At 34.0% G+C, this 24,630-nt stretch overlaps 1 protein-coding gene across 1 annotated transcript in view; it reads right to left on the bottom strand.

Annotated features, from left to right (window-relative positions):
- AIMP2 (aaRS-interacting multifunctional protein 2) overlaps positions 1 to 24,630 on the bottom strand; it is a 46,706-nt gene that overhangs the window by 20,198 nt on the left and 1,878 nt on the right. The window contains exon 2 of the mRNA XM_081751456.1: positions 6,183 to 6,275. Coding sequence (XP_081607582.1) covers positions 6,183 to 6,275 — 93 coding nt within the window. The remainder of the gene's footprint in view (positions 1 to 6,182; positions 6,276 to 24,630) is intronic.

Below are 24,630 nucleotides of genomic sequence, written 5' to 3'. Positions count from 1 at the left end.
ATAAGCAAAAGACAGACACGCTGTCTACCACAACTCTCGTAAGTTGAAATCCAACTCGCTCAAACATCACGGTTTCTCATCCTAGTAGCCTGAAGAACCAATTACCAGACCTACACTACGCACACTTACTACCGTTGTTTTTTATTGTCAGTAACTTCGAAAACAACAGAAAATTTGAGTATGGTTTTCAACTCAATAATTAACATCAACACGCTTCGTAACTGGCACGTTTTGGCAGCTACGTTTTTGTCGACAGCATTAATTAATATTCAGACTACCATTCTACAAAGTATGAACGTGGTGCACGAGGGTGCATATAATGTTTTCATCGCTTTAAGTTAATCAAATATATAAACAATGTGAAAATGTTGCCTGACTTGCTATTTCAATTATAAATTATTACATCACTATTATTAATTTTTCACTTCTTACACTTATTCTACTTATCAGTACCATATAGGAAAACTTTACAGATTTAAAACTATGAACGCGTTCGAAAGTTACAACCGTTTCAACGGACGGGTCACAATTCTTCTATTGTTCTCTACGCATTTGACCTGCTGAAGGGTCTACTTAAGAGTGGCTCAGGTAGTCGGAATAAAGTAAAAACCTTATTCTATTTATGGATTTGGGCCCTTCTAACATTACTCTAGCTAACTACATAAAAAAATTCCTATATTACTAACTTTCGTTTTTTTACTTTTGGCCAGCTTTTTGCGTTTTCGCCCCACTGTGCGTCAGTCTAATAAAATAAATGGATAGAATATCAAAAGTCTTACTGCATTACAAACATCTCCGAGAAAATTATGCGAAATATAAAACACACATGTTTTGTGGTTTATGCATCTGTCTCTAGCCATATTTCAAATGCTCTCTGACAATCAAAATTTCTTGAATTCCTCAAAGGGTAAATTTTATACTGAAGAGATCGTAACTTGACAAAAGATTTAGCAAACACAGAATATTAGAAGTGTCTAATATCAGTCTCTACACCAAACTGAAAGCAGAAGAGTTTCACAGTCCATTATATGCAAGTACAACATTGCAGCAGATCCTACCGGTAACGCAAACTACGCAAGCTCTTTGTTTTTCATTCACAGAGAAGTGCCGAAAGAAAAATCTGTTACATAATATTAATACAATTTTCTTAAAGATATTACTCTCAGAATATGGTTATCAAATTTATCGATAATCTCAGAAGAAATATTTCAAGGATGTTTCTATACAACATTATTATTAAACTTTTAAGGGCTTAAAAAAAAATCATCTTGCCTTTGTATTTTTCACAGATATATTCAAGAAAATGGCCACGAGAAGTAGTTCTCTTATGGCTACAATTTTAACGTTGTCACTTTTGATGCAGGACACCTGGGCTCGATTTCCGATGGCATTATATGTGGTTAGTATTCTGTGTTAAATTATACGTTTACGCCTCACAATCTCAGTGCTAAAAGCAAACTTTAAACAAATTTCTTTTGAGACGATGTTTCTCCAGCAAAGGAAACAAGATACGAATAATTCAACACACTTCATCTGCTATGACAGAAAAAAATTAATATCACAATGAAAACCAGGTAGAGAAGAATTATAGGATTCGTTAGAAAAAAAACAAGAATATAAAAATTTAACAAAAGATTATAATGAAAACAGCAACATGAATGTAATTGAAACTAATCCAGCACCTTAAATCGGAGAAATTACTTGTATAAAAATGTAGAATGTTGTTACTTTGTTACCGTCAGGATTACAAAATTACGTTTATTAAAAAGGTCTTAGATTAGCTTTTCTATATAGTTTTCCAAATAAAAAGAAAGGTGGGGCAATATATATATTCAGAAATATTGCTGTATGATACTTAGTAGATGCTACGAAAGGAAGTAAATATAAGAATGACATCATATCAGGGCCTTGGAAGTGAAAGGGCGATTCCTGAAATCGGGTTATTGGGAAATCATGCTGAAAGTTTTGCAAGTACTTTAAGACAGCAAGGAAGAATCTTTGTTTAACTAAGTTTAACTAGAATACTAAGGGCGAACCAGGGCAAAATGCAGTATCTATGTCTGATCCAGACCAGTCTGATGCGAGGAAAGAAGAAAAAATCAAGTTCGCATTTTCTCTTCCAAGTTTCCTGATATATAATCACGGTACAATTATAGAACGGTATTACACATTTCTGTGTAATACTAATCAAAGTTTCAGAAATATTACTGTTTCATAGTATTTTGTTCTCGAAAATATCACTTTGTACATGTTTCTCAAAGTTTGATTCTGCTTTTGTTTCCCCACCTTCTCAAAACTAAAAGAAAACTATGATTCCACTAAATAATATCAAAGGCTTTACTTTTCTCAATGTGAATTTACAGTATTTTACCCCGTTAATCTGTGAAGTCCCATCGTGTGAATCATTTATTCAAAACATCGTACGGCCAAACTATTTAAAGTTTACTCTGTGTAACAGTTATGTTGTAACTATTCTGTGTCTGAGTGGTTTTATTATTAACGAAATGAGGAAACAACTGCTTTTAACAAATTAATTCCTCTATAGGTGCAAATTCAATATTACACAATGAGTGAAAAGTGTATGACTGGACCGGCTTCGAACTCGGGATCTTCAGCATATCGTGCTAATGTGTTGACTACTACGCTATTCAGTCTGTTAGAGGTGTTGTGAATGTGAACACTAGATTGTCCAAGCGCAATTCGAAGTTGTGGTACAAGTTATGTGGTCTGAGTGAAAGATCGCAGACTTCAAGAATTAGAAAGCGTATTGCTGTACGGGGAGCGAACTGGGTAAAGTAGTGGTTAAAAAATCGGTACGATATGCTGAAGATCCCGAGTTCAAGTCCCGGCCTCGTCATACAGTTTATTATTATTTTTGAATCATCCTAATTTAAGAAAGGAGACTCCGCTTTCTTATCGGTTTTCAGCCTGACAATAACCCATCTTTTCTTGTAGCATTGTAAGAAGAAACTCAGTAGGGGAAATTCTGTCTGAACTTAGCCTTTTATGTGCCCTGGGAATCGTAATCAGATGATTATATTTCTTGTATAATTTTGACAACTATCATTCCTACTGTCTTCGACGGTCAAAGACTAAACGAAAAGCTTCTGCTCCATAAATATTTTGCTATTTAATCTAGTCGTTCTTTAAATAAAAACCACTAAAATTTGCAATAGTATTTTATTAAATTGTTCACGATCATTACATACATACTCACTCGAAACTTGGCAGTAGAAAGATAATAACCTATAACACTATTGTTTACCAACGCTTAATATAATTCTCTTCTGAAGTAAAGTCAAGTGAAGTTAAATGAAATATTTTAAATTTTATACTGGGTGATTATATGTTGCGATTAAGAATTATTGTTGATTTTAGTGTTTTCTATTAAAATACAATGTAATATCTGTGAAGGTAAAGCTCTTCATTTACTGTCTGGTCGCCTAAAGCTACAGGATTGGTTACCGAAATCATACCAAGAATATAATCATCCAATTTGGATTTCTGGAACACATGAAAGGTCAGTCGTAGTTAGTCAATTTTGCAAGATTGTATCTATGTTAAAGTATAACATATTTTATGTTTCTGCAGATATACATGTAGAAGATGCGACAGCGTTCATAGCGTAATTTGACTCGCGTAGTGGAATGTATAAATGCTAGCCATGCTGTGCAGCATTTGTGAAATACTGAGTGGACATTTCAGTTGTTAGTTCGCCATGGATCGGTAGAGTGCAGAGTAACGTGTCTTTGCCGTTGAAAATTTATTTCGAAAATAATTATTCTGTAATTGTTGCCTAACGTCTATTCAGGCGATTTCAAAGTGGGGCGTCATGGGAAAGTTTCAGGTGAACAAACCATTGGAAGGTGGGTACGCTTCTGCTTGCAATCTCAAACCAGAAAGAAGCGAGAGAATTGTGCAGACACAGGAAGCCATTAAAAATGTTCGTATTAAAATACTGTGTAACTCAAAAAGATCTTTTTGTCGACGTTCCCAATGTTTACAAATGTCCATCGCTTATTCAGGAGAATATCGCACAAAGCCCTCCATTTTCACCCTTATAAGCTGCAATTTGTTTACGAAATAAAGTCTCGTGATTGCGTTTTACGAGAGCAGTTCTGCATAACCATGCGTGATCATCTTGATGAAAATACTGAAATGATGCACACCATAATGTTAGTTCAAGCGCACTGCGAGTTATGTGGTTCTGTGAAAACAGACTTTACGTTACTGGAGCGATGTAAACCCGCATGAACTGCATATCAAGCCCTTGCACAGCTCTCGTGTCACAATGGTGTGGTGTTGCTTCCTTTGGAATTATTAGGCCTTATTTTTTCGAGGACGATACAGGTGCAGCTGTAACTGTCACCAGTGAACACTAAGGAGGCTGAAAGACTTAATTTTTTTCCCAATTACGGATGATGAATGTCGATATGTGCCAATTGTAATTTCAACAAGAGTGACCTAGCATACACTGAATCACTAAACTATGCGTCAGATGTTAAAACAAGACACGGGTAATAACCTAGAGAATTAAAAGTACCGCTAGAAGTGAACTCTATGATCACAACATACTTTTGAACATATTCAATGCTATTCTTCTTTCGGCAAAATACTGAATTAGTTGCAGATTTCTGTCTTCTTAGTCAAATTGATAGCGATACAAAGAGACCTCACGAGGAGAGAAAGTTGACTAAGTAAAAGTAATGGAAGTTGGAAAGGAAATTTTGACTTTCATTTCTCGAATATCTGTCTCAATTACTTGTATTATAATGAAAAAATGGAAGTTTACCTTTTTGATAAAACTAAGTTATATCAAACTTCGACTTTTAACAACTGTCAACTCTTCCTTGATGCCATTAAAAGAAGGGAAAAGCTACCATTTACATAAATCCTGTTTGTTTTACATATTTTCTTGCCATTATCTTAAGAACAAATGAAAGGTTTATATATATGAGTTTTATGTGCTTTACCCTCCTATGAAACACTGAGATATGAAGGACGAGAGCTACAATTAACGTGGGCTCCGAACCACAACCAGGACTTGAATCCGGTGAAGCTGGCAACATGGGCGCCCGAAGGGGAGGGCAGGGTGAGGTCCGCCCCCTCTCCCGGCTCAAAAAAATGTATACGTAATATAGCAACCATAGGGATGCCACCCACCCACCCCCAGATAATTTTCTTCGGGAGGCCCAAGTTGGCAGGCATACAGACCACCACACAACATCAAACCTCACAATATAGGCTGTTTCCTACTACTAACTAGTCTCCGCTAAAGCTGGATTAAAGGACCATGCTCGTTGACCGAGCTCGATATGTTTAGAATCGTAATGTATTTATCTGTAGCAAACCGGAAATCGTCAGTGAAACTGGTCCATGTCTTTGATTTTGATTTGATTTATTATTAACATTTTCCGGCAGTGAGGCACATTGCTTGAAATAGTATTCGAACCAGTACTGATCTTATCCGAGGGCCATAACTTGGCAAAGGGTCGAACTCACCGTTCCCTAAGTTATTTAATATGATAACTTCTTCGGAAGTACACTTTTCTCCTTGCGACTTAGCTTTTTTTTCTCTCTTCTCTTTTCGTGTAGATCTTGCTTACAGTAAGTATGACCCACATACATATAAGGGCTTTAACTTTCCTAGCCCACTTATTACGATTCATAGAACAGAGAGCAAGAAGTATTCAAAAAATATTACTTTTTTCCCCTCAGTCTTCAAAATCAATCATGACAATATGTACGTATGAACTGCGCAATAAAAACACTTGCAAAAAATATTACTTAATAACTTGTAAGTGCCAATAAGTTGTAAATATGTCGTTTTCTGATATACGCATTTGAAGAAAGGAAAAAAAAAATCTTTAGGTAGAACCAATGTTTTAAATTAATAACAGCAACAACATTAGTTGAATCTTTCGTACTTACCTTTGCACTTGAAATAAACAAGTAACCAATATTTTTTTTTTTTTTTTCTTTTTGAACACAACACACTGGAATTTACCAGACGAAAGAATAGGTTTACAGACGATAAAGATGTGTACAACTAACAATTTACTATTTCAGCCCTGAAGCAGCATTTACCACCCTTTCCGACTCATTTTCTAACTAAAGGTAAACAGCTACAAGCAGATTAATGGTAAACACAGCAAATTAAGTAGCTAAGTAGATGCGCGTACCTTCCGATCGTGGCAGAGTATTGCCTGCCTAAGGGCATCTGACCAAGGGTACGGTGATCCCTTGGACTCCAATATGTTCTTTCGGTTTCGAAGCTGAAAAGGTAATACTCACGTTGTATTTGCAACTCGAAAAATCAATTAGTATATTAGTAAGATTAACATTACACTCGATACACAAAAAACAGATTCACAACCATTCAGACCATCTTTAAAGTTCTTTTCCTCCTTAATGTGATAATGGTAAACTTAAGTCTACACACTAAGTTCAATCTAAGTAGTATCATAGATCACAAAGAGGTGTCAAAGATGAAGGAGCAGTTTGCTAAAGAATATTACCAGGTATGACAAAAGTGCGCACCTTTGTTTGAATAATAATTATTAAATTTAAAAAAAAAAAAAAAAAAAGTAAGAAAAGAAAAGAAACAGCCAGCATTTTTCCCGTATGACCGGAGATCTGTAGCATAACTTAGCACTTTATTTTAAGTGACACTAGTAAGGTTTCCAATAACATTTATAAATACAGTATATACATATTTGATACTGTGTATGTTGAGAATAGCACATAATTTAATTTGCGTATCGGCATATACACGTAACACTAAATGTAATATGTCCATCAATAATATGAATGAATTACTACAGAATTCCTATACGATATGACTTACATAATACACTCGTATAGTTTAATTTTGGAAGAAAGAAAAAAATGAAATGAAATTTTGAGTTTTACGTCCCACGGTTATGCCGGTTAGGCTAAAGGAGACGGTGATAATGAGTAATGAATGAAATGGTGGAATAAAGAAAGTGGGAGGAAACGGGAGAACCCCGAGAAAACCCACGCACATTGGAAGAAAAAAAAAACTAAAAGAAAAGTGCAAAGGACATGTCCCATACAAAATCATGTCTAACTTGGAAAGTTTTATGTATTAAGTGAAAGATAAAGGTAAGAATTACTTTTGTCAGTTTTCCAGAAACTTTATGTTGAGTGAAAATGTGATCAAGCTTAAAATGGTCTCAAATATAACTGTAAAGGACAGATCAAGTAGGGCGAATAAGTTGATTTTAATTTGTTTAATACTATTGCTTATAGGGACGTTAGAAAAACACTGTATTTAGATGAAGGTCCATATATTCGTTACGTAACTAATATACGAGATTAAAAGAAGCTAATACTGTCTTACAAGAAGTAATTGATTTGTATGCTCTAGTGGAGTATTTATATGTGAATACACGTTTAGAAAAACTATACCACAGTTGATACCCTTAACATTTCAACCTAAAACTGGAATTAGATACAGAGGTGTTTCTATAAACATTTATTATAATACGATACTTGTATTGTCAACGCAACATAGTAAAATTCGCCTTTAAAAAAGACAAAATGTATAAATCAACACGAAGTAGACAATCAAATATAATTTGAGAAAACCGAAGTTCTCATCATAACACACATTTAAAATTAAGTTTTGTGACTTTCACTTCCGTATTCATATAAACATACTTTCGTAACCTATCCTTCCGTTCTTCTGCTCTGATGAGATACATATTTCTTCGGAATATATCGTTTTGATTACCTTAAATTGCTAAGAAGTTGTTACGCGTGTCCTTAGTTTGTATTTTGTTAGTTTTTCTGCGCTTAAATCGTCATTATGTATTAATAGTTTCCATTCTAAACTTGTATTTTGCTGTTTACAACATGCTTTAGAAATGCTCTTTTGGCTTCTTCACTTAATGTGGTGCGATTGTCTAAAATTCTATTTTCCCCTCTTGATAAAACTTTTGTAGATGGCGCTGCATGTTAATAGTCTAAACAGAAGTTGTTAAAATATATAAATGTAAAAAAAAATGCTATTTTCAATCTCTGGATGACGTTAAAAATTAGTTTTAATAACATTCTTATAATACAAGAGCAAATTTCCCTAACTTGGCTTTTAGTAATGATTCAGTATTAACTTTCTGTAAACAAATTTACGTTTATTATTGTCTATATTTTAAAAGTCAACTTTCAAGGTTTGATTTTTTTTAATGTTGCGGTTAGAGAGTAGTTAAGAATATTCACATTCTCACCTTCACACTGAGTAAATGTTGAAAATAAATAATAATAATAATAATAATAATAATAATAATAATAATAATAATAATAATAATAATAAACTATGTGGTAATGATATAATTAACCATCCAACTTCACAAATAGTATTCAGTACAATGATCAACGTTTCCAATATATTCGTATTAAGTAGTTCATTTCGTATGACGATTTGAATGCTTCTTTCTGAACAAAGTACATCTCAATAAATAAACTTTATTAAATAGTACTTCAATTTTTTTTTTTTAAGTTAACACAATTATAGTATTCTTTGACTTTTATACTATTAACAAAAAAAGGGGGGAATGCAATTAATGCAAGACACATCTCAACGCAGTTCGAGATTTATCAGTGTAGCAATTTTACTTTGTAAATGTTAAGTCAGTCAGAATTTTAGATTATCTTCATTCCCTTAACTCATCATTCTACAGAACACAACTAGGGTATATTTCCTTATGGAAGCTATCGGATGCAGCATTTGCTATTTACAGAAAAAAAAAAAAAAAAAAAACTTGTTACCTTGACAGAGGAACAAGTAGAGGTGCCTTGAAATAGTTTTCATATTCGTTTTTAGGAAGCAAGGTAATTTTTTTTTTCTAAATACTAAATATGCATCCTATAGCTTCCATTCAGTACATATTTCAATTGGTTGCACACTAAGACAATAATGCTGAAATTTGAACCGCTACGGTCGAAATTAAAGCTCATCTCGCTTGATGTAGCTTCTAAAAATTACCTATTTTCAAACGTGGATTTTTATGGATAAACATAACATATCACCATGTTTTACTTGGTAGCGCAGCAGAAAGAAATGTTTTGACAAAAGGCGAAGGATGCTTTGAAATTGTTTGCTTCCACACACACACACACATATATATATATATATATATATATATATATATATATATATATATATATATATATATATATATATATATATACACAACATATCAAATAACATCACTTTTCATCAACTTGCTTCTCAGCCATTTATCAACTTGCGGACTTAAGTAATGTAATTTTGGACAAGTATGGTCACATTTGTGAATATGTCTAATTGAAGAGAAACGAAATATAAAGCGTGGCAGTTGTTATGGTGGCGAATATGTAATGAAGATATAGATTGTTGTAAGTCAGCGGTAATATGGCGATTATATATAAATGTTTGAAAATTATTACCTTGAAGGATGATTCATGTATAAAGATTGGGAGGAAATAAATGTTGGTTGAGAAAGATGTTACTGAGCATATGAGAGTTATCTTTATGGTCGAATATGGTCCTGACAGCCAGGTTGCCAGAGAGGGTAGCATTACAATAAAAGGTTAGTGGTAAACATAGTGAAAAACAGAAATAAAACTTAACAGTAAAAGAGTTAGCGTTATTTATTAATTAACACAGTTCAAGAAAGAGTAGTGAAGCAAGTTTGCAACTGATTATAATCTAAGAAAAACAGGGCCAATACAAAATAATGTTAAATTGATTCAATTTTCAAAAGTATTTATACATAATGCAATTCGTCAGCAATATGTGAGATATATCACCTAAAAACGACTTCGACTTGAAGTTCCGCAAATATTCTGAACAGATTCTCATGGTGATTCAAGAGAATTTGTCAAAAGCAATGTGAAATACTAAACTGTTTTCGTCATATATTTAATAATTTTATCATAGACACATTAACAACTGAAGGGTTGATTTGGATATAATATTTTGCGTGTGTCAGAGAGAGAGCGAGAGAGAGAGCGAGAGAGAGAGAGAGAGAGAGAGAGAAAATACTGCTTTGCATCATTTTAATACATACATGTTTCATTGGATGAGCATTTGCAGAGAAATACTCGCACAGTTATGTTAATAAGCTAAACTGATGGGATATGCAGTTCATTACCTTAGCATATCTCATCCTTAACATAGTATACCTTAGCATATCAAAAGAATATTTTGGCGTCCTTGGGTTTGTAGAAAAAAAACACGTGTCTATGTAAGTAAGAAGCTTCTGATACGGTATCTAAAGACAACCAACGATTCTGCTTTGAATAAAAAATTCCATTTGTGGCGAAATTAAGTGCATCAGTGAAAATAAAGAAACTCCGCTAAAGATAGTGAAGAGGATCAAAAAAAATGTACATTTATGAAGGAACAGACTTGTGTTTATAACAAGGAATAAGAATAAATACTTTCGCCTGGATGTTTAATGCAACTCGTAACTCTTCAAATGTTTTGAGGCTTGCCTTTTCTTTTTAAATTTCACGTCCATGATTATACACTAAGGCTAAAACCGGAGATGGTGAAGAAATGAATGGTAATGGTAGAATCATGAAACTGGGAGTAAAGGGGATAATCGAGAAAACTCTCCCACATAGTGTTTTCCCACCAGAAAATCCACTTGACCGGAACTGGGATCGAACCTGCATCCCATGTTGCATATTAGCGTTACACCAAACATACATATATGAATGAATGGGATATGGACAGCCACAGTTACCCGTGAAAATTTTAACAGGTTGACCGCATTAATGAACTCGGCCGAGGTAAACCCTTTAGCATATCACAGAATTAAAAAGTGCGCTTTAATTCAAGAGTTATCGTATAGCGTAACAGACATATGTACTACTAACACTCTTGTAAGGTCCACCAACATGATTCTAATAAAAATATGAAATTTTACGAATTATCAAAAATCAACTTTAGAGACCATCTTTTTCTTAAGGAATGCTGTTTCTTCATTTCTTCGTTTTACGTATTCTAATTGTGTGGGTTATTCGGTCAGTTTGGAAATTTATCGAAAGGTTAAAAACGCTGTTCGAATGTTGCGTCTTATTATTATTATTATTATTATTATTAATAATAATAATAATAATAATAATAATAATAATAATAATAATAATAATAAAATGATAAGAGTATTAAGAAGTTTAATAAGCTGGATTCTCGTTGCACTTGCTCTCTTGACATTTTTTAACCAGTTATACTATGCCCAATAGTGTATCTGAGTGGAAGCACAAGGAAACACGAAAGAGTTTATAATTCAATTACAGCTCTCCTTATTCCTTATTTGATAAATGATTTTACGTATCTTGCATCTTTTTATTTGCTTTTAATCCTTACCTTTCACTCTGTTAATGTGAGATTCTTCGGAGGAAATTACCAATATGAAGATTAAATCTAGTATTTTTTTTCCCCCATTCCCTCACAAATATCCCATTGGAAACAACTTTTCAAAGTTCACTACAAAAATTCTTACGAACTTCAACAATCAATTATAAAAATGCATTATACGGCTATTTATTAAAAGAAAAATAGCTTTTTTTTCCTTTTTTTTTAAGTCTTGCTAAAATGGATCACAATTGCAAGAGCAAAAATCACTAGTTTTTTTTAAAATAAACTTTACATGCATGTTTATACTTCACTGTTGAAGTTTGAAAGAGTTTTGTGATGAACTTGCGAACTTACAGAAGTTCTCTCCAGTTCAATTTATATACTTGACTTAATCTTCACAAGGCAATTTCCTCCGAAGAAGCTCACAAAAGAAAAGTGAGCGAAATCTAAAGATTAAAAACAAAATACACAAAGTACTTGAAATCATTTATCTTCTTTATTATACACAATTTACAAGAACAATGTGAGAACTTCAAACGTATTATTCCCCTTATTTGAGTTTCTGAGCCCTAATTAACAATTCTTTATAATCCTTTTTAAGATCACCTCTATAGATAACCGATTATAAATGAAAATGTTGACTGGTCACCTTAAAGAGGATTGACTGTTTATAGTTCCAAGTTATGTGAACACAAATTATGTTATTTCCTACTTTAAGGAAATAATGACAGTAATAAAAATGAACATTATTACTCGAAACAATGTACTGTTCTTTCTATGGCAACACTCAGCAATTGACAAAACTTTTATTATTTATATTGAACATTTTTTTTTTAAAGTTAATTTTTGATACAATATCTTGCGTGCAAGCAAAGAATTGTATCTACACTAAGCTATCCTTCACTGGTATAATATCAACATGTCTAAAATTTACCAGTGAGGGAGAGTTCGTGGATTCTCAATTGCATCTCTTTGTATATGGTTACTTGAAACAGTATCTACGTGTTGGTGATATATAAAACTACTGTGTGATTCAGGATCATAGATTAAACACTAAGGATAGGAGCTTCGCATGAAATGAAGTGAATCTTTCGGATTTCAATCAACTTCTGATTAGTATTTGCAGACGGTTTTCGAAATACAACCAAATCATCGTCCCAAAGAAATTAAATTACCAAACAAATAGGTAAGCAATGTCTTTCATACATTTAACTTTTTTATTTTTTGAAGGGGGGGGGGGTATATTGTGTTAGTATGCGTTACAGTGTGTAAGCATAATTTACTGTAATTTTTGTAAGTCATTTTGTAACAAAGTAAATGCTATCATAAAGCGCCTTAAGTTCAAGTTAATTCGAAAGTAATGTAACATTGCAAATCAAAGGTAAGTATTCTCACAGCACTGAGGTTTGGAGGATAAGAGACGGATCTGGAATACGACTAGAGGTCAACGAATTAATTAAAATATGTCACGTATTGTCAGTTGCCATGTCAATGCTTTGAAGAAACATGAATGTGTGAACTGCTACACGGTAGAAACTATGTTTAAAAGTAAATAATAATAATAATAATAATAATAATAATAATAATAATAATACAACTTATGGAAGATTTTTACTGATTGTGCCTTGGAACAGGCATTACCAAAATAATTAGTCTGCATCTCAGTTTACAATGTAGTATCGCTTTCAGTAACTTTGATGTACTGGAAGTAATCAATACAACGTATGGGATATATACTCCAAAATAAAACTTGTACAATCTTTTTCTATTTCTAGTAGCTAAAATATTTCCGATATCTCGGATACTTAGCGAGTATCCATTTTCATCGACTATAGATTTTTCTTTTTTTTTTTTAACACGTTACTTCGTTTATAAATTAAATGTTCCATTGATGTTGAAGCTATAAGCATCTTGATTCAAGCATGTGAAGATCTTACTATAAACATGTGAAGAGCTTGCTATAAGCATATCAAGATTTTGCTATAAAGTATGATTTAAGCCTATCAAGACTTCGTTGCAATATATGATATAAGCATCTATATCCTCGGAAATAGATACTCGCTGAAATGTCCGGAATATCGAAAATTATTGAGGCTTCTAGGAATACAGAAACTTAGTACAATGTTTCTCTTTTAAATTTCATGTCCTTTTACACTAAAGAGATCATGTCAAACGAAAGCATCTAGTATGGTGTATATATTTATAGACCTGTAAGTACAATCTGTGAAGAAAGGTGGGGGGTTGGGGGGCTAACATATTTTACACAATCTACACAATTTTTTTTCTCTTCCTCGATAAAGTTATCAAGTTTCATATATTTCATTTGTTAAATAAGAAATAAGCATCCATCCGGCTAGAATGTTTTGATATATTTTTCCTATAAAGTGTAAAGTATACCAATTATTATTGATAGTGACATTTGATTCCGCGGCATTCTTATTTATTTGAACCAGTTTATGTTAATTTCAAAAATCCAAAAATATCCTGAATACTTTCAATGACTTCTGGTACTCAAGTTCTATTCAACAATACCTTGAAGCGCAAACGCTTCTATATGATAATCATGTAACAATAAGAATTTCAACAGCCTATATATAAGTTTGGGAGATTAAATATCAACATTATAGAGATGTTCTATGTTCTCGGGATATTAGCCAGGTGAAGTCCGACGATAGAGCCGACGTTTGAAGAACTGACATCGTTCTGCTCGAAGCTTTCCATGAAAATGTTTGTCACTGCTGGTGAAAGTGCTTCCATGAAAAGTGAAAGTGTTTCACTTTTCATGGAAAGCTTCGAGCAAAGAGCACTAGAAACAGCACCATTAATGTCAACGTGTTTCTATAGGTATATTGATGATACCTTTGTCATCTGGCCTCATGGGAGAATTGCACTGCAATCATTCCTTGAATTTCTCAACAATCAACACAGCAACATCAAGTTTACCATGAAAATAGAAACAGAAGGCTGCATACCGGTTCTAGACATCCTCATTCGTCGCAAACCTGATGGAAGTCTGGGCCACAGTGTTTACAGAAAACCTACCCACATTGATCTTTATCTTAATGGAAACAGTTTTCACCATAAATCACAGCGCAATACAGTTATCAGCACGCTTGCACTTAGAGCAAAAGCCATCTCGGACCAAGAAAGCTTCTCCAGTGAACTTGCACATTTCAAGAAGACCTTACTGCAGAATAGATATAAGGAAGATGACATTCGATTGGTCCTAAAAAGGACCTTTTCCAGTAAAAATACCATCACAGAATCTGAAGACCCAGTCAACATCGAAGTCCTGCTCTACACTGGGAAACTATCTTAAAAAATAGGAAGAATCATGAAGGGACACATCAAAACCATACACAGATCTCCATCAAATATCAGAAAACTACTCCGTCCAGTTAAAGACGATTTGGGTCTTAAAACACCAGGGGCCTTATGCAGAGTCGTTCTGACGCGTGATTAGTGCTATACTAAAAAGTACGACTAACATATGTTTCCCGCAGTAGCCAGGCGTTTTGTATGACGCTAATATTACGTCGAAAGGACTCTAAATAGGGCAGCAGGAGTATACTGCATTCCCTGCGAACGCGGGAAAACTTATATAGGATAAACAGGACGAACAACAGAACATCGATACAAGGAGCATGAAAGATACATCAAGCTGTTTTATTCGGAGAAATCAGCCCTGGCAGAACACAGTATAATAGAAGGACATAGAATTTTATTTTCAGACACTAAAATTATTTCAAAGAGCTCAAATCACTGCGATAGGATAATTAAAGAATCTCTTGCCATACAAGAACCCAACAATATCAACAGGGATACAGGATTTCAACTCAGCCAGACATGGACACCAATCATAAAGAAAGCATATATGAATACGACCAATCAGCGTCAAGCTATAGACCATTCAATCAGAGACACAGATTCTTAACCCCCCCCCCCCTTCACTTTCCTCTCCTATATATAGTACACACGAACTGGTGTCAGTATAATCGCCCTGAAGACGAGAACGATGTCAGTTCTGGAAATGTCGGCTCTATCGTCGGACTTCACCTGGCTGATATCCCGAGAACATCTCTATAATATTCGCCGCCAGGAAAGCTTCAATTCTTATTTCAAAGATCAACACATTTACGCTGGGAGGCAAAGTTCTGTAAAGAATGAAGCTGAGAGGGTTAGAAAAACAAACCTACTGCAAATGGAACTACCAGCACACTTGAAAAAGTATCATTACTGTACAATCGCTAACGAATATCCATTTCTCCCTTCCACGTACTTTTAGCATAACTTCCGAACGAACTGGCCAATTTAGTAGTTTCACCACAACACAGAGAAGTGTATCAGAGGGTTCGTAATGAAAATTATATCTTTTTCATAACCTTCAATTTCTCAAGAGCAAATAATTGGCACATATCTGTACAGATTACTTCCATAATACAGCTGCACCTAATAGTTCCAACTGTAGTTTTTCTAAAGTGAGTATACCAAATGATAACCGTATCATCACAGGCGCCTTTTAGTTAAAGTCAAGCATGATCAAATGACCACGATAGTACCAAAAAAAAAAAAAAAAAAAAAAAAAAAAAAGCATATTTCTGGATGCTAAAAAATACCACAGCTAATCTTGAAGTAACGTTGGTAATCAAGGAAGCATATGTGCTGGGAAATATTGCCCTATACTGATATATATACTCAATATCGATTAGTTCTTTTACTTGGACAATAAGTTTTATAATATAATTAAATCAATAATATAAGTAAATCATTAAAAAGTAGTAATTTGATAAGTTACATCCCAAATCTTTTGCTAGTGGATTTCAACACATATACAAGAATAACTTAAAAAAATAAAATAAACGTAGCCGCTGAGGAAGCAGATGGGACCTATAGTGGTAGCGCATCAGCATGATAAACAGCGAATGTGGGTTTGAATCCCAATAGTCACTCATTTCTCGTTGGTTGAATTTTATGAAAATATTCACTAATATACCTCAGATCACTACGAATAACTGCAGCAAAATCAAGGAGATGAAAACAGCGAGAGAGAAAAAGAGAAGTTAATTATAAACAAAACTAACCCAGATTGTCCAAGACGCATTATTCGAACTCACTCTCTGCAAAGAAAATTAAATTCGTTTCGAAATTATTTACAAAATGTGCATGAAGGAAGTATTAATATTTACTCGTGACTAGACATTAAAAATAAGACTGACAGAGTTAAATCCCTTTCAATCTTGTAACAGCTGAGTGTGAATATGTATTTGAACTTAATAAGCAGTACGCCTACCTCAAAAAGAACAGCAGGTATTTTAAAGAGATTTAGTCTATTCAGAGTACTTTCCGTTCTTCACTATTTACAGTGTTTCCTTTTCTTTGACTGTCGAATCCCTAGTGAATTAAATAACACAAAAAGTTTAAAGTGATTTACATATACAATACTTTCAGTCTTATATTGCAAAACTAATTCCAACTATATATATTAAAAAAAAAACTCAAAGTGGGATAACTAGTCACACATTAACATATTTTCTAAACTACACTGATAAATATATTATATAGAGATGCAAGGGCTCGGAAAAAAACGGCTTTTTTGGGAAAAAACTTTTTTCTGCTTCGCTTTTTTGCTTGGGAAATTTTGGGCTTTTTAAAAAATTGTGCTTTAAACTGATAATGCAGACTTTGTTTCCCTTCTTTACAACAACAACAACAACAACAATAACAACAAAAAAAACTTATTTAATTAGTGGTTGATGCAGATAATAATATGAAACCTCGAAAATACACCATGAATTTCAAAAATATTTTTTAAAATTCTTAACATGTTTACATTATGAATTCCAAAGGATTAACCAATATATGTACTAATATTTTAACCTCTCATATACAATAAGAATTTTTAAAAATGATAAACAAATAACTAGCAAAATTGTATGTAGCATTTTTACTTTAAAATATCACACACCCTCTTTCTGAAGCAAAATAAAAACATGACAGAAATCTGCATATCAAGAGCTTCGTTTCGGGTGGTTCTGTACATTCTTGAAATTTTTCAGTTAAGTTTAAGTTTCATTTACACTGTATGAATATTTCGAACAAATTTTTCACTAATTGATCACATAGTAATAATCTGTAACCACCTATCAGGTGCTTCGGATCTGTAAAATCGGTAAAGCTCCAAATTCTATAATGCACTGACTGTTCCTTAAGCTTGTTCAGAACCGGGAAAGTATCGAATTTTCTGTTCATGGATCACATACGTAATAGACGGTTTATCTGAGCGTATGGTTTCCTAGGCTGTAGAATATATAACCACCATCACAGTTTCCCTAAAGTTCATTCAAGGAACGTTCAGTACCTCATGTAAACAAATACACGTGGTGTTTGTTTCATTTTATTGGTTAAAGAGCCTTGCCGCATCCATGCGGCAGAAGAAAATAGTCTATTGTCAAGTAAACTGTTTTTCAATGTTTTTGTTGCTTATAAGGCTCATTACCAGAAATACAACTTACTTACAGTGAAATAACAGAAAGAACACTCTAAGAACTAAATTGAATTAATGCAATAAAAGAGAATACGCATGCGTAGAAACTGGGTTTGGCCCACCTTATGCGCGAATCACTTTACAATATGGCTGCGTGCGGGGAATATGCAAAACGCCGACAGGGTACAAGCACGTGCTTCTCAAAAGAAGCGGTGACCGATAGCCAATCATCCGATGACTGGTGGAGTAATACCATTCTACAATGTTTACATCAGGATCAGAAGGTTCGTTGAATGAACTTTAGTCCTGAAGGTTTCTGAATTTTTAACAAGAAAATTCAACATATCGTTACGAAGCTTTAAAAAAAGAGAAACTATGGAATACATTTAAGAGTAGAAGAACAATCACTGTTCCAATTCATAAGAAAGACGACAGAATTGATTGTAATAATTATCGAGGCATTTCTCTTAACATTCTATTAATAAGATTGACCCCATACGCAGATGAAATTATTGGAGATTATCAGTGTGGATTTAGTCGAAATCGATCAGATATTTACCATTCGACAAATACTCGAAAAGAAATGGGAATATATTACCCAGTACATCAACTGTTTATTGATTTTAGAAAGGCTTACAACTCGATTAGGAGGGAAACACTGTACAACATTCTTACAGAATTTGGAATGCCGAAAAAGCTAGATTTATTAAGGGTTTAAATGAATCCCAGAGTAAAGTCCGAATAGAAAAATGCGAGCTTCCACGTCGAGATTGGCCTGAAACAAGGATATGCGTTATTGCCGTTATTATTCAGCTTTGTTCCGGAGTACGCTATAAGAAAAATCAAAGATAGGAACTAGGGCCTAGAGCTGAATGGTATTCACCAGGTTATGGTGTATGCTGATGATGTAAATCTGATAGGATAACAATCGAAAGAAAGGAATAGGCCTTATTAAATGCTTGCAGGGACATGAGTAAATGCAGAGAAATCTAAATACAAGGAAGTTCACAAGGATCGTAATACGGCAAATTATGAGTGCATTAAAATACCAATTAATACTTTCGACACAGTGGATACTTTCAAATATCTTGGGTCAGTATTACCAGATCAAAATCATACCCAGAAAGAAATTAAATGTTGACTGAAATCAGTTAAGCACAACAAACATGAGTTAGCTTTCGCGCTTCTATGGTGAAGTCCAGGATTCAACCCTGCATTCGACCATTTTGACAAAAGTTTTTCTTAATTCCATTTGTGAATGTAGAGATAGTGCGTGTACTGAGAGTCCCGGCCGACTTCCTTTCTAATCGTTTTTAAATCTTTGTTATTACTAATTACCAGCAGTGATGGATTTGCGAAGAGGGTTAGGGATTGAAGCCTCTACCCCGAAATTACGGAATTTCTAAAACAAACTAACTATTAGTTTTGCCTTTACTCATAAACTTCAAGCTGTCCTCATATAAAAAATAGGAATTTTTAGAAAAAACAAACATTATTCAGAAAAAACCCTTCCAAATATTTTCCTAACTCCGACACTGATTATTTCTATCAAATGGTATTCAGGGTTGTGTCCGGAAGATTGTTAAATCATTGCACAGCTACAGTATAACAGAAATGTGGAAGTACGCTCTGACAGATACAGGGTTTTCATAAAGTCTGGACGGATTTAATTTGCTTATAATTTTCATAAAAATTCTCATAATGAAATCAAATAAAGTGCAAACGGTAGCAGGAGGATTACATTTTTAGTTGGCAACCGGCCACTATTTTGCACAGGATAATTTTAGAGAGTCGAGACTTCTTCTGTCTTCTTTCGTTTCCCAACAGCTTTCCAACGATATGGTACTTACTCCTTGTCATTTGAAAATTCTGAGTAGAACAATAACGAAAATGAGCAAAGAAAGATGAGTATGCATGATACACGATCCTTGTCTCTTCTCATTCAATATCTGTTTGGATTACCTCATATAGATGTACACAGAGGATGAGTTTAGAACAGGTAAATGGATATTTTCCGTACAATCACGGAAAACGAAAAGCTTCTGAGTTGGAGGTGTGGCGGTGAATGAACTGAGCTGGTGCAGATTACAGGTAAAAATTTAATCCTTCCGCTACCGTTTGCACTTTATTTGATTTTAATATGAGCATTTTTATGTAAATTATAAGCGAATTAAATCCGTCCAGACTTTATGAAAACCCTGTATACTGAAAAACGTACGCTCTGATGGATATATTGAAAAACAAGTTTAATTATGTGCTAGAAGCTAGAGTACTAAGTTCTAAGAAGTGAAACACGGATGACTAAAAAGAAATGATCTAGAGAAGAAAAAAGTCGATAATTCAGAAGTTAAAATAAAGTTAAATAGCTTCTAAAATTGCCCTCAAATACTACGTACTTTATGTTTACTTTAATTTATAAACCATGTGCTCCATCCATCATGATGGTGAACTCCAGAGACATATATGTCATTTAGGTCATGGAATCTTATTTAACTTTAGAGTATACTATAAGAAAGCTATTTAAACAGGAAAATCATGAAAATGAAAAAAGCCAAAATTTCCAAAATTCTAGTTTTTTTTTCCCAAAAAAGCCGGCTTTTTATGTGCAAAAAACCATAGATTCAAAAAGCCGGCTTTTTTTGCATCTCTAATATTATAGGTAGTAGAATTACAGATAACTAAACGCTGATCGTCATAGCGGCTTCAACTTGAGTCATAATTACCCGAACTGGATGTCTACCCGTCAAATAAGATTACAAAGCAAAAACTGAATTACGATATTAATAATGCAAATATATTTAATAATTTAGTAGCACATTTTAAAAATTAAATCTTCGTAAGTGAGCGGAAATAAATGAAGAACGGACGATTACGTGAGATTGATTCTATTGAACAATAAGAAAACAAAAATATACTTTGGAGAGGAAAGCTGATCAATTTTTAGCCATTAACGAACAATTTCCAGATGTGAAAATGCCACCGACGATCTAGAAACTTCGAACTGACTACCTTAGCAACAAAGCTCATACAACGCTTGATGACAAAATAGAACTTTGATTAGAATTTCGATCAGACCTATGAAGAGAGTAAATTAGGTACGATAAAAGTTAACATTATGTCTTATTAACACATTTCAAAAATCACACACTAAAAAGATGTTTAACTTGACACATAAAATTCAATAGTAATATTTTTCTTCGATGTATCACCTGAAATTTACAAAGTTTTGTATCGAAGCTAGAAACTATTTGTATCGAAGCTAGCCAAAAAAAAAGTATGTGTAGAATTTACGAACGTGACTAGATACGGTCGCCAGTGAAGGTTTCTATTCCCTACTTCAATTTATTCTCTGAAAACTTCGTAATAAAACGAAATTTCTCAAACTGTTTAATCCATTTCAAAGTTAGTTGCAGTTGTTTCTTAAAAGTTCAATGACAATTACTTCTACCCCATCTGGAAGCACGGTGGTACCGCACTCACCTCTGGTGCGAAGGGTCCTTGGTTTGATCCAAGATCATGTGAGTTTCTGGCAGGATATGCCGAAGTGGGCCCAGCCCGAAAAAAACCATCGGGTTTTTTCGGGTTGGACCCACTTGAAAAAAAAAAAGCCATTTTAAAACCCATCTGGGTTGTTGAACTTTTTGTTAGTATATTATTGGTACAATTAAGGTGATCATATTGAAAGTGATTTTTATCAGATTTTGGACTTTCCTTGGGCGAATTAGATGCTTTTATGTTAAAGTATACAAAAACATTAAACGTCAAAGTATACAACAAAATTCATAAAGTTCTGAATGAAAATATAAAAGCTTACCTTAGCTTGAGATAATTATAGAACAAATTAATGTATGGTTTGTGTTTACAGCCTACTTGAAGTAAAATATGCAATTTTATATTTTAGAAATACTTTCCGTGAATTGTGTCCTTGCCGACTAGGCGACGCCGGGGGACGTTATTCCTCATACATTTGACGAGGCTATAGGTGCCTGTCTCACCAGCAAATATGAAAATACATTAGTAGCATAGGCGGAGCTAGGGGGGGGGGCATTGCCCCCAACTTTTTGACAAAAATAAGAATGCCACCTATAAGATCCTTCAATTCTCATTTGTATTTACCTTGTTCCCCAGCAGACAAAAGGTGTGCCCCCCGGAGACAATTCCTAACTACGTCCATGTTCAGTAGTAGTTTATTCCATACATTTGATGGTAAATTTCAAAATGGCGGCCATTTTTCAACTACCGGGTATCCACGCTACAGGGTGCAATTTTTGGACTATTAAGTTGAAATTTTTTGGGGAGAAGCAAGTGACATTCTAAATTTGTTGTATAGACTTTCTCGGCGATTCAATCTAAAATTTCAAAATGGCGGTCATTTTTTCAAAACAGTACTGAACAGAATATTGTTGCAAGTCATGACACTGACAATCTTAAAATATAAATCACATTTTAACACTTTTATCCCAAAGACATTGAGATATTTCGAAAAAAAACCAAGTAAACCCGAAAATACCCGAAAAACCCCATACGGGCCCAGGTGGGTTGGTTTTTTCAAAAATACCCGGGCTTTTTCAAACCCTGGTTTCTGGAGGACAACATCGTTGCAATCGTGGGTCTCTCGGGTCCTCTTGTTTCCTGATACACTGTCACTCCAATTTCTTTCATGTTTATTCACTTTCACTAATCAACTATCTCCTTTTTAGCATATACGGTATAATTGTGGGTTATACAACTGAAATATTCCATTTTTACATATAATTTAGCAAAAACAATCAAATTCGAGAACCACATTTTCTTACGCACTATAACAATTAGTAACCCTGCACTTAAAATAATTAAATGACTAACGTCTGCAACAGCGATCATTAAGACAGAAATTGTAGATGGTATATGTATTTCAGCACGTGAATGTTCAATTCTCAAGTCCATTTCACTATTAGTAACACATTGGCGATAGGCTGCGATGATTTCCGTAATTCAGTAGCCATGTGGTACGCGACAAGCCACCAAATTTCAGTCTTTACATACAAGGTTCCCTACTAACCTGGCATTTAAAATAACCCTGACATAAAAATGAAAATATCCGTGGCTGTAGCCAACCGAATGGGTATCAAAGTATGGAAATCCATACTATTGGAGTTAATTCGATCACATTTTATTTCATTAAAATGGATATGTGGATCACAACTCCTCGAAATAAGTTATTTTCCAAGTATGAATGTGTTTTTTTTTTTTCCTTTGAGTTTAACGCCCCATGATTATGTACACTTATAAAATGATTGTCGCGTTATCGCGTTACAAAATGATTGTCGCATATCTATAACTGTCTTCTAGTAAGAATATAATTTGATAATGATTTTGAAGGGTACTTTTAATACTGATACTATGTGTATAATCTGGAAAATTGTGGTAAATTTCATAGAAAAAGAATTTTAAATACGAAAATTAGAATAAGTAAAACAAAATGTTGCTAAATGGACAAGAAAGTTTTATTGTTCTTATTTACTGTTCTTTTGACAAAATTTGGTACATACATGTCTGTGCCGATTATACACATACTAACATTACAAGAAATACCGGGTGAATCCGTTATCAAATTATATTCCAACAACAACATATTTATAGACATGCGACAATAATTTTGGACATGAGTGTGTACCGACGCTAAGGGACACTGTAATGCAGAGATGGATAATGAAGGAATGACGAAAGTAATGGGAAACGGAAGAACCCCGAGAAAACCCACTATCACAAAGGACACTTGGCAGAAGAAGCAATCGAACCAAGGGTCTATGCACCAGAGGAGTGCGTTCTATCACTGAGCCACCACGGTTCTGGTTTGTTATACAATCGGAGGGCGCATATCTATTTTAATCTTGGAACCCATCATTACACAGTTCTTGTACACGTGATCTAACCTTTAATTTACACCTTCACCCCAATTCCTTCTACGTTTGTTTAAGATTAGAGTCCCTTTTGAGCACCGAGGCTGTAATAAAGCATAGACTTAAAAGATGAAATCTGAACTACCGCTGATATTTTAATGCTTCCCATCGGGAATCGAACCCGGGACCGCGCTAGCTACCAGAACAATGGGACAAGTCCTACATGAATATTTAATTAACTCCAGAGGAAAGAGAACTGGCCACCATCCGCATAGTATATTAGCTTAGCCGTCCCACTAGCTATGTAAGTAGTGAGTCATGGGGAGCATCTCATAAAACAAGGTCATATTAAAAGTTTTATCGAAGTCAGTCTATTACCTTTAAAAGTATGTGAACAAGTTTTTAAACAGTACGATATTTACCTTTCTGACTTCCTTTAGGCGGTTATTGTGGTAGAACCGCTTATCAAACAATGTAAGACTATTTAAAGTGTCCCTACCAAAACTATTTTTTTTTTCTAATCCCCTCCATCTTCCTTGCGATGAATTTACAAATAAGATATTGTTACATGACAACTAATTCGAATTACTTCTAAAAATGATGAACTATAACAAATTATCGGTATATGATGAACAGTATAGAACCACAGAAATAAGCAAACTTTTCCTTTCGAAGGGAAGGGGGCCTGTGCAAGGGTTGAAATTTTGTAGATCACGTTATATGACTATTTCCTAAATTTAAAGCTTCAGAAATAGTTTTATGTTATACTAAATTCGTTCAACAAAATGTGACGGATCAGCTGAAGGAAATAAAAATTTTACACGGAAATAAATTTCTCTTGTATGTATCTTCACGGTCAAAAGTGCCTTACTACCCATCACTTTCTTGACCACTTT

Source organism: Thermobia domestica, chromosome 3 (genome assembly GCF_964235325.1).
Source record: "Thermobia domestica chromosome 3, izTheDome1.hap1.1, whole genome shotgun sequence".
NCBI lineage: Eukaryota > Metazoa > Arthropoda > Insecta > Zygentoma > Lepismatidae > Thermobia > Thermobia domestica.
Note: the sequence above shows the minus strand (reverse complement) of the source record. Positions and strands in the feature narration are given on the sequence as shown.